This window comes from Musa acuminata, chromosome BXJ3-8 (genome assembly GCF_036884655.1).
Source record: "Musa acuminata AAA Group cultivar baxijiao chromosome BXJ3-8, Cavendish_Baxijiao_AAA, whole genome shotgun sequence".
Classification (NCBI taxonomy): domain Eukaryota; kingdom Viridiplantae; phylum Streptophyta; class Magnoliopsida; order Zingiberales; family Musaceae; genus Musa; species Musa acuminata.
The window spans coordinates 51,225,579-51,244,732 of record NC_088356.1 but is presented as its reverse complement, the minus strand read 5'-3'; the positions used below and the strand labels follow the sequence as shown (position 1 = coordinate 51,244,732).

The following is a 19,154-nucleotide window of genomic DNA, read 5'->3' as shown; positions in this document are numbered from 1 at the left end:
GGAATGATCATGTTAGGGTTTTGGTCGACATTAAACAGTATATGTTTACTTCGGATCAAGCCAGTCCATGTAATAAATACATGGGAAAACGCCGACTTTAACAAGTTGATTCAGAAAGAAGCGCGGTTCCCAAAATTGGCCGATCCGAAACCAGATCGGGATCAGCACACCTCTAAATCGAAGGATATTTCAAGCTTTCATGTGAGTCTAAGCATCGGAAAGCAAGATATATATATAAACGAGGGCAATCGATCGAGAATGAGAGCATTACCCTCATCAGTGCCCTCCATCATGGGAACAGCAACGATGGCTGGGCCCGGCGCCGCCATCCGTCGGGGGATCAGCGCCGCCATCCTCCTCGTCGCTGTCGTCCTCGTCGAATGGCTTCTGCTTGTGGAAGATGCAGCACTTCTTGGAGCTTTTCCGGTTGAGGAACTCGTTGTCGACGGTGCCCTCCTTCCAGGAGACCTTCTTGGGGCGCTTGAGGCGGAGGACGAGGGTCTGGTGGGGGGACGGCTGCGATGGCCGCGATGTGGAGGAAGGGGATGGCTCCTCGAGGGTTATCGTAAGGGTTCCGGTGGATGGGGAGGCCGTCGCGGGTCTCGCCATCGCAAGTCTCGCTCGCCTCCTCGCGGAATATTATAAGAGACAATAGTAAGAGGCCGGACGACTATTTAAAGTATGAGAGGAACCTTCCAAGGAAAACTCTCTCTGTACGTTCTGGTGCTGACTTCACTTCTTACCTGTAATGCGAGTACGAGTATCAATGTGCTTTTAGTGGGCCCCACATCAGGTACCAATGACACAACGCTGGTAAGAAGTCAGTGTGGTTTCCATCGTGGCTTCCTGACTATTAATAGGAAGGGCAAATTCCAAACAAATAAATAAATAAACTTTCATTATTTTCGCAGAATATTTTTTTTGCTTTATTCGGGCAGGATGATCATTTCTGGCCTTATTTATTATTTTACTTTTTTTTTTGTCTGATCCTTTTTTTTATCCCAACATCGTTTTGATCGTTTTCGTCTTAAAATTTAAGTTTCTATCATCTCTGTCTCGTATGATTAGTTATTTAGTCATATCTTCGTAAAGGCCTCTAAGACTTTTGAGCATATCCTCGTCCTCCTCGATCATATTATTGCTTCGATAGAAATTTAAAAAATAAAAAAAAATATTATATCTGTTAGTATAAATTTTATATACGAGGGATCGGACCGATTCAATCAATTCCTAGAGTCTAACAAGCACTATCTTATTAAGCATTATTTTAGGGATGACAAAAAAAAGTTCCTTGAAAAAAAAAATAAAAAAAGAGTATCAATTTAGAAAACCTTAAAAAGGATTTTTGTTTGAGGGGTGAATATGTATAAGAGATTTTATTTTGCTGTTTTGTTTTGGTGTTCCAAATAATTAGCTGATTTCTTAAAGAAAGAAGCAAGCTTGGTTAATTTTTTTTTTTTTACTGGCGTCAAAAATGGTTTTCCTCAAAATGTGCATCGAGTAAAGAAAAGGTCATGCATTTATTAATGGATTAATGAAGTGACAAAGAAGACTTTTGGGAAGCATAGCAAAAGATGACCACTGAGATTGATTTTGGAAGGATGGGAAGTGATTTAGAGACACTGCACAGATACTGATATTACAACAGCTGAAAGCAATACTCTACTTTGAAAACATTAGCATGTTTGAAGATAGAGAGAGAGAGAGAGAGAGAGAGAGAGAGAGAGAGAGAGATTTGGACAGCCATTAATCTGTCAAAAGGAGAAGGATTTCTCAATCATCATCAGGTATCAATAAATCCTTCCTACTTGTTTAGAACTAGTGGATTGTGCAGACCAGCTCTGAGTAGATGCAGCAAGTGCATTTAAACCACCTTCCAGTGTACAACAATTATCACAAACAAAGCTTCATCTAAATTCAATCCACCAGAGCTTTTTTCTTCTGATATTTTTTATCAACAATACAAATTTTCTGAGAACCTAATGATGAATAAACTGATTTCTCACCAAAGGAATTAACAGAAAAAAAAAAACACACAATTAAAATGCTGGGAAAAGACTCTGCTTCTTGAGCTTTCACAGATGTATCATTGCCTTGTACAAGAATTACAATCTCTTCCACAATTCACTTTCACTGACATAGCATCAAGAAATTTTTGAACAGAAATCTAGTTAGCTAAGTTCAGCTTTATTCAATGAAACTCCAGGATTGATTCATGTCATTCAGACATTTCTTGATCTAAAACATCTTTGTTCAAGGTTCAACTCATTTTTCGGCACTCATCGATGAGGCTCATCTAAACTGTCAAGATGTGTTTCTTTTTACCTTTCATCTGTTCTTCTCTATAAACTTGGATAACTTTGATCCCTGATCAATTCATTTCAAGATAAACTATCTCATCATCATTTATATGACAATATTGTAGCTTTATTGAATTGTGCAGAACATTGATACTGTTCCTGTGCACCAGAGAGAGGATGACAATCTACACTTCTCGAGGAGGAACAATCTCTCTCATGGAACAAAATACATGGGATTAGGCAGTTTAAATAAGCGGTTGCCAATGCAATCTCCTGACAAGTCGCTCCACTGATCCCCGATGTTCCCTCGAATCCGGTAGCCCTCTGACACCAGCTGCTTCCTGATGGCAGACTTGAACACTGCTGCACCCTGTCCTCTGTAAGCTTGGTTTCTGCAGAGGTCTCACCAAGTGAATTGTTACTGAAAGCTAAAACCAAGATGAACACTATTGGGCTGTGTTAAGGAATCATGAATGGGAGTGGAAATACATGTTTCCACTTTGATCAGAATTGGAGTTGATGAACTGTTAGCAGTATCAGATGTATGTTAAGGAATAACAATGGATGGGAGTGGAAATATATGTTTCCACTTTGATCAGAATTGGAGTTCAAGAACTGTTAGTAGTATCAGATGTCTAAATCCTGGAAGATTAAACATCAGTTAGGCACAAATTGGAGTTTTAAGCTTCCTAAATGGCTCAAGCTATTTCCTTAAAAGATTTAAAAGCAAAATTATGCAATCATCCTACATCTTGATTGGACCCAGAGTTCAAGTAATGTCATTCTTTAATTGTTTTGTGTCATGTATCTGCAAGACAGATGGAACATCTCTGATTTGTGGAGATCAAATCGGTGGTTCACTCTGGACCTTCATCCTCACATCTCCATATGTTAACATATGTTTCTATCCACAATCTGCATAATATTGGCTCGTAACCTCTTGTTTATATAGCTTGCTAAGATTGCAGTAGACCGAAAGCAATGCATGGGTGGATGTTAACAGATCAAATCTGAAGAACAAGGGCAAAGACAGTTGTTGACTTTGGTTTCGAAGGATCTCCCTGCTTCTCATAGGTAAGCCATGAATAGTTCCTACCAAGTTCAACTTGTTTATGCAAAAATGTTAACCAGTCATTCACAGAGATGATAAATTGCTTATAAAGTAGAGATTTCACTAGTTCTTAGCGTTAGATGATAGTCCTTTACCTCAGTATCAACCTCTCATGTCCCGTGAACCCCTGCGCATGCAGATTCTGAGATGTTGATGAGCTGAACACCACTTCATCTCTTCCAGTGAGAAGAAAGACTTTGAAGCCTTTTTCTATCAGCCTTTTATACAGCTGAAGGACTGCAGGAATCGCCGGACAAACCCCTTTCTGAGCCCAGCTCTTGAATGCCAGAGGATCATATGGGTCTCCTCTGAGGCAGCAAAGCCATATCAGCAGCAGCAAGTTGAGAGCAAGCAAAAACAACAGAAAACTTGTGTTACCTTACCCAAAATGCTTGTCCTTGTAGTACAGAAGATTCGATAGGCATGTGTCGTCGACGTCGAGGATCCAAGCATCCATGCCATCATCAGCTGCAAGGGTTCCATTGAGGTAGATAAAGATCTGGTCGATGGCCGTGTCAAGGTCCCTGTTGTATTGGCCTCCGAGCATGTAGTCCTCGACGTAGCGAGTGCATTGTGCAGGAACGGTGCGCCAGGCCTGGGCGTTGTTAGCTTCCACCGCCACCCTCCAGCTAAGGCAATAGTTCATGTCCGAAGCCGAGCCTGAGCCTGAGCCTGAGCACGGCCTCGCGGCGATGGCTCCCCAGAAGAGGTTGGCGAGCAGAAGCAGCAGTGTTTCCCATAAGGCCGCCATCTCCGTCTCTGCACATCGAGGCAACTCAAGAACGCTGCAATGGTGGAGAAGATTGGAAGTATTTAAAGCTACAAGACAGTGATCCCTTGGCATTTGTTTGATGAAATGGCCAATGAGTTAGCATGAGGTTTCTTTCGGTTTCACCTGTGGAACAGTGGGCATTTGACTTGCTTACACCTCTTTCTTTATCGACAAAAAGCATAGAAACAAGAATGGCAAAGGGAATCATCCCTTTTGAATGCCCAAACCACTTGCTGCTCCAATATTTCTCCAAGTTGGCTCGTAGATGGACACGGAGCCAACGAATTCCCTCAAGTCAATACTTCACATGGAAATGTCTGCCACATCCATGCGTAAATTGTCTTCAACAGCGCTCGACTTCCATCACAATGTGGACTATCTCATGCCAAAGCCTCGCTTTTCCTCGGCGTGACCCTCATGCACTACACCATGCCGTCACTTTCGGGGTGCTGTGTGCAAGCGTGCGTTCGAGAGACACAGAGAGAAAGAGAGAGAGAGAGAACCAACCCGAAGCCAAACGGATGGGATTGGGAAGCTCGAGAGGAAGAAGTCTACAATTAATGAAAGGTGGCAAAAAAACACAGAGAGAGAGAAGAAAGCATGGAACTACGTAAGAGGGAGATGGGAATTATTGTATTGACCCAATTCGTAGTGATGCAGGGTCGGCTGTCAGCTTGATCGGCGAGTGCTCCACCGTTCTCATGACGCCATTCGCTTGGAATCTAATGATGCAGAGAAGGTGTTTGTGTAATTGTTTGGTGCACCTGTTTGCAGAGCACCTACCCAGTGGGCCTGTGCAGAACCCATTTTTAAGGATTCTGATGGTACTGAGCAGGACCGTTTGATCTAAATTTCATAATTGATTGGGTTGGTATAAGATTTTATGATGTGGTTGGTCTGATTCTGATTGAGGAATTGGTAATTAATTTGCAGGAGAATTTGGTCAGAGTTGACCTATTAGGACCACTAGGAAGGAATAGGATCCAAGTCATCCAGGCCAAATCTTAACACTGCAAAGCAAGGAAGTTGGAATCCAAGTTGGGTTGCATAAAGGGTGAGGCAGCAGCACTAGCAGCTAGTAGAGGGATGCCACTTTTTTGGGTGGATCATGAATTATGGGCATCCAAAGCATATATTTCCATGGATGATGATCCATAACAAGGTCAATGCAAGCCACAGGCCACATTGGCTTTTGGACAAATCAGCCTTTGGCCATGATCAAGGGTGATAATTTGTCACTTTTGGGGTGGTCTGGGAATCAGATGCTTGGTGGTGGCATCATTTTATTCTTCATGTATCACTCTCTGGAGTCTTAAAGAAAACAGATCAAGGAGAACAGAAGCATGATGCTGCCATTATTTTTATTTCCCTTGGCTAAGTACCTCCTCAGATTCATAATAACAAAAAATTAATATATATATGATAGATAACATGATATGGTCCATGATAAGATTCCATGAAGCACTTAAATTATGAGTTCAATGGCCCCAAAACCAGAGTTAAAAACAACCAAATCCTCAGAAGAATGCATCTGTTCCTTGGTTATAAGATTATTGTAGAATCTGTAAGTCTAGATAATGGAGCAGTGTAACCTTGCAAATGAAGTGAGGACATGATGCAGCAGGAACAAAAGAAATGGTCATTGACTGACACACATACCTGCAGTGCTAGTAGTAGAAGGGACCACTGTAGTGCTTGTACCACAGCCATTGGTCTCAAAGTCATTTCTTCTGTGAGCAATGTCAGCTCTCTAAACAAGACTGAAATGTATTTTCACTTGCTCTGTTTTGACCTCAACCTGGGTGGTGTCTTGAAGTGCTGCACCTCTGGGGGTTCCATCTTCTGTCAAAGAATCTGTGCCACCAATGAGTTGTTGACAGTGGAGCACTTTGTTTCAGTCATTGCCAATTGTAGTGGAGTGATAAATGAAAGCCACAATGAAGTTCAAATTACAGATTGCAACTTGTACTGTTACTCCCAATGGTCCCCTGGGTATCTATAGAACTTCCACCATTTCTCTGTTCTGCTTGAAAAAAGAGCCCAAGAACATGAAATGGCCACACAGTTAATTTCCCATCATGAAATTTAAATCTTCTATGTTGATTTTTAACTTCTGTCCTCATAGTTTTGCATTTAATTATTTTTCCTTTCTAATATGTTCATGGTTTATGCTGGCTATTACAGGATTGAAGTGACTAAACACTCAAAGAATGTTCTATATCAACTATTCATCTTAAGAGAATTATTTCTTCTACAAAAATAATTTCCGACGCTAATCAAATCTGTTTGGAGTATATAAAGCTTATGAGAAGATTTACAACAATATGTCATGAAATATCCACCGACTACAACTTAAACCTACAAGCACACCTTCCGCAACCAACTAATTACATACCAAAATTTGATCATACTCTTCGTTTGCGTGTATGGCAATGGTAGTGTAGTACTCTCAAATGATGCATCAAGGCATGTGATTGTCGATCTACCACTTCAACAGGTGTGAGTTGGATACATTTCCTCTGAAATCATATACCTGCCAGAATCATTTTTACGGAAAGATCACAAAAAGAAATACTAATAGAATATGCACAACCGAGAATAAACTGAGCAAATCACCAACCAGCTCTACAATTATGACATGGACATCCCTCTGTAGCCTCCCTCTCAAGTTGGTTTGCTAGTGAAACATCACCTGTCTTTACAATCATGCCATCCTCCTGAACATGAACAAATGAGAACACTTGATATATTGAGAAACTAATGACTTATATGACTTGAAATCTAATTTACAAACTCAACTGCAGGACTTCAACCAAACAAGATGTGGTCTACAGATTTAGGTGGTTTCCAAGTATTCTCTATCACTTTGTTTTGCTAAACACAACGGAGTGGCAAGCAGATCACACATAAGATGATGAACAGTACCACATGAACTTAACAATAAACAAGCCAAAGAAAAAAATATGTTCGGCAATAAATGGTACATTGGTACTTAACATTCTCATCCTGTTTATGACCTTGGTTTGGTTCAAAATTTAACAAGATTCGTCAGTATTGGAAAACAAACATATTTAACAATTATGTAAAGCAAGAAAACAATAAAATCACTAATCATATTTAGGTTAATACAAGTAGCAAAAACTCAAATATATCATGTACACTATATGTTGCCTAAACAGGATCTGTATTAGAGTATACTATCACGTCCGGCAAGCAAAAATTAGGTTAAAAACCACAAACTCTAATTATTGTAATGATACCTACCAAGAAATGCTGAAATAACTACAGAAGAATTGAATAGGAGCACTATCAGACAAATGATGATAAAGGCATAAAGCGGCTCTTTAACAAGCTTGATCTATTGAGATATAAGTTCCCTACCACTATATGAACATAGCTCGGATTGATATAATCCAATAGATGTTTATAATGTGTGATCATCAAGACAGAATTATTTGGTGTTAACAGCCCATTAACTGATTTTCCTACATCTCGAAGTGCGTCGACATCTAATCCTGAATCAATTTCATCTACAATAGCCAGATATGCCTCACGAACCTGAAGAAGCAGAAAGATCAAATGAAGTGAGAATGACATTGAAAAGGATAAGCTAAAATGAGCATTGATATCCCAAAGCAGAATTCATTTCAGAACAGACTACAAGATTGTATATTGCTTTATGTCTTTCTCAAATATGGCTACAATGTTTGGATAATAACAGAGTACAAATGATTAGGAAGAAGAGGAAAAGGAAGAAGAATGGAGCAGAAAAAGAGGACAGAGAAAGAGAAACAAAAAATAATACATTGGGCAAGTCAGCCTTTCTTTTAGTGAGGAGGAAGAAAAACGGATGGAGAAAGGAGGAAACAAAAAATGGAGAGAGAGAACAATTGAAATGATATCTTGGCCAGTCAACCTTTCTATTCGTCATTCTAGGCCTTGCTTAAGTCACTCAAGTTCTGTCACTGCATTCTGTGTGATACAGATGGAAGGCATAAGCAGGCTATTTTAACATAGTTCACATACAAAGCTTAAAGAATATTACAAGGTCTCTGTGTCAAAACGCCAAAGTACAAATGCCGTTCCTTTCTTCTTTATTCTTTCCGTTTCTTATTAACAATCATTGTAATGGCACACTTGACATTGGATTATTCTATGTAGTTATTGATATGCATGTCCTCAATGTCATATGCAATGTTATAATAATATAATCTTCAACCTTTATAGATCGTTTTGGGTTATAAATATGCATCTTAGATGTCCAATGAGATTGGTAACAGAAAAGTGCAAAATTCCAGTTCGTGCGTAAAACTGAAAGTTAAGGACTAATTCTGGTAATTGCTTCCAACAGAAGGTTTCTGATGCTGATCCGATTCCTATGATCTTGAACCAAATATGTGGACACAAACCAAATACCACCTAAGTTATTTCTATATCCATCAACTTGGAGCAAGAGTATTTGGCTTAATTTATTCCAAATCATCTTCGTTAAGTGATAAAAGGCCATGTTGTCCACACAAATCTCACGTACAACATTCATGTCAAAGCTTGTTCAGAAATTTACAAAGGAGAAATGTATGCCCTGGCACAAAGATTGAGAGAACTTCAGTTTTAGAGTAATTGATGCTTAAATTACAAAATTGAGCTACATTGTGTTAATTGTAGTGAATGCTAGTGCAACATAGTGTGGTCAGCATAATATATTAAGAATTTGACAGTAAACCAAGTAAAAAGAAAAGACTTCCCATAAAGAAAGATACATTTTGTTTGTAAAAGAAAAGGTTTCATAGATCAATGTCAACAATTGAGATTAACATGTGCTTGTGGGACAAAGCAAGAAGAGGCTTGACAATGAGATATTAAAATTTCTTAGTAGACTTTATAGAATTCAACAGCTTTATAATGATCAAAAGATTATAGAAAATATATGCTAATGGCAGTAACATTAGTCTTGGAATTGCATTCATATATGATTTTAGGTGTTACCTGGTAAAGACCTTTACAGTTTATCACAAGGTCCTGAGTTTGAATCTCATCTTCATCACTTACCCTTTGCAAAAAAATATATATATTAGCTTTGGAAGATTAGCATGACAACAGAGGCAAAGGAGAAAACTCATTAATATTGGGACAACAATTTGGCAGTGCTTAACTATGGACACGTCAAACCAATAATATGATTTTTTGGAAATTTGATCATGCATATTTTATGTTTTACATGACTTTTGATATTTATAACTTGCAGAATCTCAAAATGACAAAGATAAATACTCCCATTGCTTACCGGATTGATTTTGTCATGCAGCAGAAGAGTAAGAATACATACTGCAAGTTGCAGAATTTCATTCCATTTCATTTCACCACCACTGAAGATTTCATTTACATTTCTGTCAACAAACTTCGGATTCATATTTGAAGCAGCAACTTTGGGAGTCACCAAACTGTAGAACTGCAAATATAATACAGAAAAATATCATTAACCATAGTGATTAAACAACATAGAAAATGCAAAATTATCACTGGCAGCACAATGAAAACAATATAAACATCATCATCTACAAAGGAATCTTCTTTAGTATAAATATATAGCTAACATAAAGAAGCTGAAGAGATACAGTTAAAATAATGTAGAAAACTAAAGCAACATGAACTTCATATATGATAGCGGCTTACTGGAAGCTGATGATTGTGGAATATCTTACTCGTAGAAATGGGAGTTGTGATGGATAGATCATACTACATCTTTTGAACAAAAATTGTGATATTAAAAAAACACCATCTTATTTTCTCTAGTTTATCATTTTGATTTCATTATCTGAACCAGAAAAATCGTAACGGAATCCTGACATAGAGAGAAAGGCACAAGCAACATCTTATGTATTAGGAAAAAAGGAGCACGAACAGAGCCAATAGATTGTCGATACTAACTAGCTGGTTGAACTGAAGAACCACTTATACCTACCCTGAATTGGCACAACAAACAACCAAACATATGTTCCATGGTAACTGCCAAACCAGTCAATAGGCAATGGAACTGGCCATTCTCCCAATTCCATTCCTTATCTTTTCAATAGAACAAGCAAAAACACACTATCCGGATCACAATCTTTTAATTGATGTGCTGAAAAGAGAACTTGTACCAAAAAGAACTAAATTAAATTACTTCTGTAATTTGTCAGAACTCATCAGAAGTTCAGGGTACCATTGTGGATCAATTTTATATGGAAATGCATGATAAATATGTTGCTTAAGACATAGTATGCATAATCTTGCTAACTTATGCATTCTAAGAACATATTTCTTTTCAATTTTCATGTGTCTACATTTATACAACTTCTCATTCATCTTTTATAATTTCTACTGGAGTCTTATTGTATATTAATTCTTTTACCTCAAAATATTTTGTCAAACATCTGTTTCGACTGATTGACCCACAGTTTGTAGCAAGACCTAGCTCAGCCAATATCCACATTAGTTGTAATAACATCGAGAACATTTTTATCTGGTTTGCTAATTTGACTAAGCATTTCCCTGCATAATATTTTTAGTATAACCAAAATAACTGTAAAGATAAACACAAGACATGTCAAGCACTAATTTTGAACAAATTAACACAACAATTTTCATGTAGACATATAAATGTAGACACACGCTTTATTTTTTTAGGCAATTATTTCTTTGTAATAACTAGATAAGGGTTACTTATACTTTTAAGCAAGAGAATAAGCCAAACTATATCGATCAGCATACTATTTCTGACACAGCTGCAAATTAAGATAAAAATGCTGGAATTTACAGAGCATCTAGTTGTGTTGCAATAACAGCAGTCTCTATTAAGTGTGTTCTATAGGATATTGCATGTGCCATTTCAAAACGAAAAGAACTATCAAGAACATCGAGGACATGAAAGTCAATATTACAACCTAAAGAACAGGATTTAAAAGTTTGCACACCTCAAGGGGTTCCAGTGGTAGCCCATGGTTATTTCTTTGAGAATTGAATGCCATAAGCAGAAAGTCAAAGTTGCTTACACCTGCTATTTCTACAGGGGTCTGGAAACTCATGAAAAGCCCAACATGGGACCTATCTTCTGGCTCCATTTCAAGCAAATTCTGGTCTTTAAAAAGAACACTACTTCCAGTTACCTCATAATCTGGATGGCCAACAAGAACCTGCAATAAGGCAGGCATTTCTCATGAGAATTACAAGGTGACAGAAAAAACACAGATGCCAATGCCTTCATGTCATGCACTTTTCGTAACTCTCGTATTGTTCCTTTTGTACAGAAGACCTATTAAAGTAGTAAGCTTCAATAATAAAACAAACGCTTAATTTTCCTTTTATTGTCCAATGGAAAAGCTATCAATCATATCAAGGTGCTTCTTTACGACTATGAACAATTCAAACGAGAGCGACATCAAAAAGGTGAGAAGAAATGGCCGACGAGTCACCTTCGAAAACGTGAGTTTCCCCGATCCATTCTTCCCCATAATCGCGTACACCTAAAAAGGAAAGGCGTTCAGTCGAAAACCCGGAACCCTAACAGGAACAGAAATCGGACGCGACGAAGACAAGGCGACGGGAGACAGACCAACTTTGCCCTCGTGGATGGTGAGATTGACACCACCAACAGGATTCCCCTGCCCGGACTGCTTGACGACGGCCTTCAAATCTTTCACCACCAACAGGATCCTCCAGGGAAGTTCCGGGAGGCGGAGTCGCCCGTGGAGGGGCAGTCGACGGTGAGCGTCGCGTTCGCCCATAGAGGGGCGTGGGGACAAGGGAGGCGGGACCGGAGCCGTCTTGGATTGAGGAGAGCAGCGACATATGTTCGAGAGGGCGTCGGGAGATAGCTCCGAAAAGAGATGGAAGTCGAAGGAGAAGAGATGGCGGGGGAATGGAGGCGAAGGAGGAATAGGTGAGTAGAGCCATGGCGGAAGTCCTACTTCCAGTTTGGGTATCTGCGTGGTGGCAACGCTTTTCTTTCTTATTTTTCGTATTTTCTTTAATCCGGGTTTTTTAATATTATAAAAAAATTGAATCTATTAATCCTTTGATGAATTATTTTAGAATAAATTCTCAAAAAAAACCTCAATTTTTTACTTTTCCTCGTGTTTTATTCTTAAATAACGTTGTTTATATTCTTAAAAAATAAACCCACCCTCATCCTTTATCGTATCAATCGTCACCTTCATCTTATCTCCTTACCCTTCTAAGTTGAAGGAGCCCATCACCCATCCACAACCTCCTTCCTCGGACTCTTCACCCTTTACTACAAGAGCCCATAACTTATTCATGACTCATGTCATTTGAGAACGAGTGATAAGATTTAAGCAACAAAACGAGAGCGATGAAGACAAGGATAACATCGGAGAGGAGAAAATCATCATTCTCATCACAGGGAGGAGATGATAATATGGACAAAGACAACAATCGTTACTCGTTCGTACTCTCGGTTAATGTATCAAATTTAAAGAGGTCGGACATCAAACGCCTAAGTTAATGTACCAAATTTAAAGAGGTAGGACATCAAACGCAATTCCCTCGTGTGCTCTCGATTAATGTATCAAAATTTAAAAGGTAGAACATCTGTATCAAATTTAAAGAGGTAAGACATCAAACACCTAAACCTAAGCGACGAAGACAAGTGGACGACATGCTCCTCCCACATGGGAGGGTAAGGGGTGAGGGTGAAGGCCGACAAAACGAAAACCTAAAGATAATATTATCTTTTGAAAAATTAAAAGCACTTTACAAGAATAAAGTTAAAGAAAAGGACACCATGCAAGAAAAATAATAATAATAACTTGATTTTTTTTTAGAAACTTACCCGTTATTTTTTTCTTTGATTAAATAATTAAATCGTTTCAAATGAAATAATCAAATCCATTAGCTGTATAGGATTTTTCGGATTAAGGGAACTAATTAAGTCTCTCTTTTTTTAGCATGAACTATCTAACAATAGAAATATATTAAACCTTACACACAAATACTTGGCATCTTATTTTTGGATATCGTGTCTAAGATAATAAGCTTCATGTACAATTTCTACGAAATACCAAATCAAATCTGACCAGCTCTTCTCTAGCAGACTGAAAAGAGTATAAATGTAACATGTCAAGTTTATTCAGTCAACTATTCATTGAAAGAAGCAAAATGAATGTGAACTGAGCAAAAATTCTAACTTTCAAATTTCAATACAAAACAAAAGATAAATAGTTTTCTATCTACCAGTAGACATTAATAAATCACATGAATGGGATACTCCAATACATGAAAATTAATGAGCTCTCTATACTATTATGCCTTCTTCCCAGTTGATCGTTTTAAAGCATAATCTCTTAGCCTTGCAAGTATCATCCTTTCACTCGTTCGCAGTATCAGAGAATGGTACAGCTTCCTGTCTTTAACTGGACAACATCTTTTCAACATGTTCATGTCCTCATCCAGGGAGCTTGTGCCATAGAGGCTTTCCCTCAAATCAGCTAGTGATATTAAGGCAGAACATACATTCTCCGACACCAACAGTTCTTTGATGTCTTCCGGTTTCTTATGACCCTTTACTTTGCGGAATTTATTTCTCGTGATCTTGATTAAGTTCACAATATTTGTAGATTCATCCGGGCCCTCAAATGCATCAACCATGTAGGTCAGCTTCTCATAAGCATCATCTGCCAAAAAGATGATATAAAGAAGGACAAGAAGCTCCAGTTGTGGTTCCCCATCATAAGATATTTCAAAGTACTCAGTATGCTGGCTAGTGCATCCTGAATAATTTAGCCTTCTCCACAAAGAAATTCTTGCTCTGGCATAACGATTGGAGAATGTGGATGAGCACCATCTAACTAACAAGGCTAGGTCAATGTTAACAATGTCAAATGGGTTGTCAGCTTCAGTGAACCCATATCTGTGAAGCAGGGCAGCATTGCCCATAGATCCATACGTGTTGAAAACCTGAAAAAGATGGATCTCATATAAGTCTGATTTGGTTGGTAACATACATGAAAATACAATAGAAGCTGAAGCACATCACTCATTAGAGTTGATGAAAAGGACATGCAGAATGGAACTGCGAGGAGGACAAGTGAAATAATGTAGACTTTTGAGTGGTGAGAAGGAAATAACTGAGAGAAAAGGTGCCAGAACTAAGAGCTAAATTTAGGTTTGAATGATTCTCCAGCTGGCTTTAGGGACAACATGTAAACAAGATATATCCAATTTGTCCACCTAATGGTGCTTGTCGAGGTTTTGATTGGCTTGAAAGGTTAGTCGGTTGATTAAAAAGAGCAGCATTGACAATGAAGACTTGTAGCTATATAACTCTCAAAGAGGTGTAGGTGTGTGTGTGTGTGTGTGTGTTCGGGTGATTAACAAGGGAAAAGAAACTAACATATTACAAATCTTTGGATTCTATGTTTTCTCACAGTAGGTGTCACGTTTTAGAGTTCCTAGGTTTCTAGTTAGCTAATCATCTTACTTATGGAATAAAATGTTCCATGTTTTCTTACAGTAGCTTACATCTTTCAACAAATAGTCGGTCAATTCAATAAAAGAACAGCATGCTACAAGATAAGAATGATAGAAGCAATCCATTAGACAGTTGAATGTTGAGGTGATTAGTTTTAGAACTCAGACATTAAGCAGAAAGCCTTACGCAGTCAAAAGCTTTGATCAGGAAAAAAAATGCAAATAAAAGATATCCTGAAAATTTAAACTTGTCTAAAGAGCTATTATGAGAATCTACAAGTATCAAGAACTGCAGGAGAAGGGCCTAGTATAGTTCACGAGGAACTAACTGTAGTGGCACTAAACTAACCTAAGGCTCTACTGAAATATATAATTCAAAGTATCAGAAAATGAAATATCCTTTGGTCCATGAAGAGTGGGAGATTTACAATATGGGTGAATTGCAAAAAAGGAAAATCATAGGATATTTGTATCACTGTGTTGTAGCAACTAAAACATAAATACAGCTATTCTAAAATTAAAAACCATCCAACAGCAAACCAGTATATCCCCAACTTTAGTTCAAAGTAAATTGGTTGATCCCAAACAAATAATGTCAGTGATGACAAAGCAACATGGGATTGGCATCAGAAAGAAGTTTATAATAGATAGCAAACACCAAAAGAATTAATTAAGAATACTCAAAAATACAGGAGAAAGCATCATTCTTAAATTTTAGATAAGAAAGTGAGACAATCTTAAGGATGCATGAACAAATCATAGTAGTATCCTGATATATAAATCTTACCAAGATCCACGAGTCACCAAAAATACTTCATACATGTGATTACACAGGAAACTTATAATATTGTGCTAAAATTACATGTATGAAAAATTACAAAGAAAGTGAATAAAAAATACTAACCTCAAATCCTGCCTCAACATTTCTCACGATAACCATTTCTAGAGCAGTATTATCTTCTCCTAAACAATAGAAAACAATATCACTAGGTTAATTTTCCCAACCAGAAAAGCTCCTTCTAAAAAGTGTGGTTGGATCACAGTGAAACCTGAAGAGCTAGTATTGGATTCGTCAATTAATAATTTATCATCACTAGCCTCATCACTGGCATGATCATCTCCTTCATCATCTGAGCTAGAAGGGGAACATACAGAGGTCAAATGGACATTCTCAGCTCCTGTCTTGTGATTGAAGCTGAAGTGTTTTTAGAACATAGTTAAACAAGGAAAAAACAATTGGAGAAATGGTTCCTCTACACATCTGTGTAGAGTGTGCTTAGAACTTGAATATTTGTCATAACAAATGGTTAACTTACAGATCAGCTAAAGGTACCATTCCATATCCATGATAATCATCTATTTCAAAAGATCTTGATGAAACCAGACTCTTGGCAGAAAAATATTGCTCAACACCAAAATTATCTCGGTCAAGCTTCCATTCACCAGATAGAATTAGGGGTTCAATACATTCTCTCCAATCCTCACATAAGATCGTCTTGTCTTGCTTCACTGCCTGTCTAGATATTTCCAGAACACAGTGAAAAAGAAAAATAATCAGTATCAGAAGCCTCTGTATAAAGTGCAGAGTGTACAGCATCTTATCCAGTGGATAAAAATACTTCCATTGCAACAAGATTTGTAGATAAAAGAATGTCCACTGAACATAGCATACAACGAGAGAACATGACTGCAAACATGCAGATCATAGATGGGAAAATGGAATCAGTTTGTAAGCCAGCCAAGAGGACCACAACAACACAAAAGGGACCATTAACAAACTAAATTAAATTAATATGTCCAACTGAAGTTGTCAGCAGGTTATACAGAGCCAAAATGAAATGCAAACAAATCAAGTTTATTTTGGCATGTAAAAAAAAATCTTGATCACCTCAGAACCTAATGGGGCTGATGCCAAGCAGATGAAATTGTTTTATTATGGCTATTCAAGTTACTCAGACATGATGAGCACAATAACAATGTTTTTTTTTTTTTAAGAATAAGAATCTCTATTCATTCCATATGTGAAATAATACATGAAAGAACACAGAAAGAAGAAGATAATTCAAAATACAGGCTGATGCCAAGTAGATGAAATTGTCTTATAATGCCTATTCAAGTTACTCAGACATGATGAGCACGATAACAATCTGTTTTTCGAGAGAATATAAATCTTCATTCATTCCATATGAAGTGAAATGATATATGAAAGAATACAGAAGGAGAAAAGATAATTCATATAAAGGGAGAACAACCACCAAAGAATTGATGCCAAAGATCATGAAAAACAAAAAGGAAGAATAATAAAAAGGAAAACAACAGAGAGAAAAGGAGGTGCTGAACGAAGAAACAGGTCGACAGGTCACTCACGTAAATGTAAACCAAGCAGAGTACAAACAACATGATGTCGTGTAGGCATCTGATGAACTGTATCACGGCCTCCACCAACTTATACATTGCAGAATAGAAGTTTTTTCATCTCAGGACCATATAGATGTGAGTTCCAGAAATATGAAATAATGATTAGTAAAAATACCTAACCAAGTCCAACTAGATTAACCTTCCACAGAAGAAAAACGATGTATGTAACATAGCTGTTCTGTGTTCTATTATTCCAAGCTCAGTATAATGAAAGTGGAAAACATAGTACAAAATGCTGAAAGGATCAAATATAAATTTTAAGCCATTATTAGATGCTTAATAACTCATTAACAATTGGACATAAAGAATCGACAATGCAATACAAAACCAGAATTTTTATACCTTGTGGAGCTCCGTTCCGGAGAGAAAGGTGTCGACTTCCCGCGAGGTCCAGACGAGAGGCACGCACTCCCTCTCCGGCAAGAGCTGGAGGTACCCCTGCCACGGCGACGCGGGCCCCCGGCTCCTCTCGTACATGAGAGCCACGACCAGGCCAAGACATCCCGCCAAACCGGCGCTCTCGATCATGTCGCGCGCGGCGGAGGTCCGGATGGTGACGCACGCGCTTTTCGGGATGGTGGCCACTAGGTCCCCTTCCGTCAGGTCGCAGACGGCCCTCACCGAGATTCCATCGCCGCTTTCGCTGCCGGCGTCGTCGAGCTTCAGGGCGTCGCTGCAATCGATGCCGTGGGATCTCATCCATCGCTTGAAGGTCCTCAATCCCCTGACATTGAAGAGACTAAGACATGCACTACAAAGCTATGCATTATGGTAGGAGAAGAAAGGCGTACCGGCTCATCACAGGAGGCGTCGGCGGTCTCCGCTTTTGGTAACGAGAACGAAGGTGAGGATTCAAACGTGTAGGGTTTGCTCGAGCACCGGCCGGGGCTCCATTTAAGGATCCGGGAAACGAGTTATCGTGAAAAAGCGGGAAACGAGAAACAGGAGAAACTGATATTTATGCACTTTTAATTAATCTTCATTGTAATTGACTGTTACTTGAAACTCTAATTATCATCAATACCTTTAAGAACTCATTGCTTTTAAAGAAATTTAAGTATATATATTTGTCACATTAATGGTATATAGAAATGGATGTTAAAGAAAAGAGGATGATTAATAATATTTAGAGGATTATTCATGCTATACTAAAATTTGTAAGGCAAACATGCTATTTCCATTTTTTTCTAAAAATAGATATGTAAAACCATTAAATGTAAGTGACAATGTTGTTAAGATAATAATAGATATTTTAAAAAGCAGTTAATTATTTTTGCAAAGGTGCAAAATATTAATATGGTTTGAAAATTTTAATTTCTTTCGCTTCATTTTTCCCTCTATGTTGATTTTAATGCAGGATTGAGAAAGAAATTTCTGAATTGACCAAATATTTTAATGCATAAATATATTAAGGGAGTGTAATCAGAGCACAAATTGATACTAAAGCTCACAGCCTGAGAAAGTAGATACATTGTTCTATGTCATGGACCATATGTCCAACAAGCAATAATGATTTTAACCAAATGGGGAGCTGGTATTATACTGATTGATCCAAGAAATTACCATCTGAGTATAACCTCCATTCCAAATTTTTTATGCCAATAAACTTCTGACGAGATGGATAGGAAATGGCATTATACTCTTATCAGTAGTCTCAAGATGGATGAAACCATAGTTGTTCTTGGAACAATCCAGATTGTTTTTGGTTGTCAAAAAATACACACTTATTATCATATATTAGATCGATACGACAATGATGAATAAAAAAATAATTTCAATATCTTTTCTGTTTCGAGATATTAAAATTATAAATAATAAAAATAAAATCCAAAAGATAACATCATAAAGTAAAAAATGAATAAAAACATATATATATATATATATGAAAAATTTTATGTTTACCTTACAAATGTTCCAACATTTACTTGGAGCTTGTGCAGCACCAAAATACCACAACTTGTATTATAACAAAATTATTAATGGTACAGATGAAGAAACTCAAAAACTCAGCCTAATCTCTCTCTCACTCTACACAAGTTTTTGGATAGTATCAGACTAGGCAAGACAAATCAATAGCATCAAAAAC

General features: G+C 37.7%; 4 protein-coding genes across 4 annotated transcripts; all 4 read right to left on the bottom strand.

Moving 5' to 3' along the window:
• Nucleotides 1-276: 276 nt before the first annotated feature.
• On the bottom strand, nt 277-609 carry LOC103995673 (protein phosphatase 1 regulatory subunit INH3). The gene has a single exon (XM_018830043.1). The coding sequence runs from the start codon at nt 607-609 to the stop codon at nt 277-279; it is 333 nt and encodes a 110-aa protein (XP_018685588.1).
• A 1,770-nt stretch (nt 610-2,379) lies between these two features.
• On the bottom strand, nt 2,380-4,993 carry LOC135645002 (acid phosphatase 1-like). The gene is made up of 4 exons (XM_065163021.1): nt 4,307-4,993; nt 3,795-4,170; nt 3,507-3,719; nt 2,380-2,692 (listed from the first exon to the last, which is right to left on the bottom strand). Exons 1-4 carry the CDS (start codon nt 4,389-4,391, stop codon nt 2,515-2,517), a joined length of 852 nt encoding a protein of 283 aa, XP_065019093.1. The 5' UTR covers nt 4,392-4,993; the 3' UTR covers nt 2,380-2,514.
• Nucleotides 4,994-6,386: 1,393 nt separating this feature from the next.
• On the bottom strand, nt 6,387-12,172 carry LOC108953578 (ABC transporter I family member 6, chloroplastic-like). The gene is made up of 8 exons (XM_065163022.1): nt 11,779-12,172; nt 11,635-11,685; nt 11,137-11,355; nt 9,468-9,632; nt 9,170-9,233; nt 7,565-7,741; nt 6,804-6,900; nt 6,387-6,716 (listed from the first exon to the last, which is right to left on the bottom strand). Exons 1-5 carry the CDS (start codon nt 11,944-11,946, stop codon nt 9,225-9,227), a joined length of 612 nt encoding a protein of 203 aa, XP_065019094.1. The 5' UTR covers nt 11,947-12,172; the 3' UTR covers nt 6,387-6,716; nt 6,804-6,900; nt 7,565-7,741; nt 9,170-9,224.
• Nucleotides 12,173-13,340: 1,168 nt separating this feature from the next.
• On the bottom strand, nt 13,341-17,920 carry LOC103995674 (ribosomal lysine N-methyltransferase 3). The gene is made up of 6 exons (XM_009416323.2): nt 17,860-17,920; nt 17,411-17,792; nt 15,967-16,163; nt 15,700-15,845; nt 15,555-15,613; nt 13,341-14,137 (listed from the first exon to the last, which is right to left on the bottom strand). The coding sequence occupies exons 1-6, from the start codon at nt 17,865-17,867 to the stop codon at nt 13,484-13,486; spliced, it is 1,446 nt and encodes a 481-aa protein (XP_009414598.2). The 5' UTR covers nt 17,868-17,920; the 3' UTR covers nt 13,341-13,483.
• Nucleotides 17,921-19,154: the final 1,234 nt, after the last annotated feature.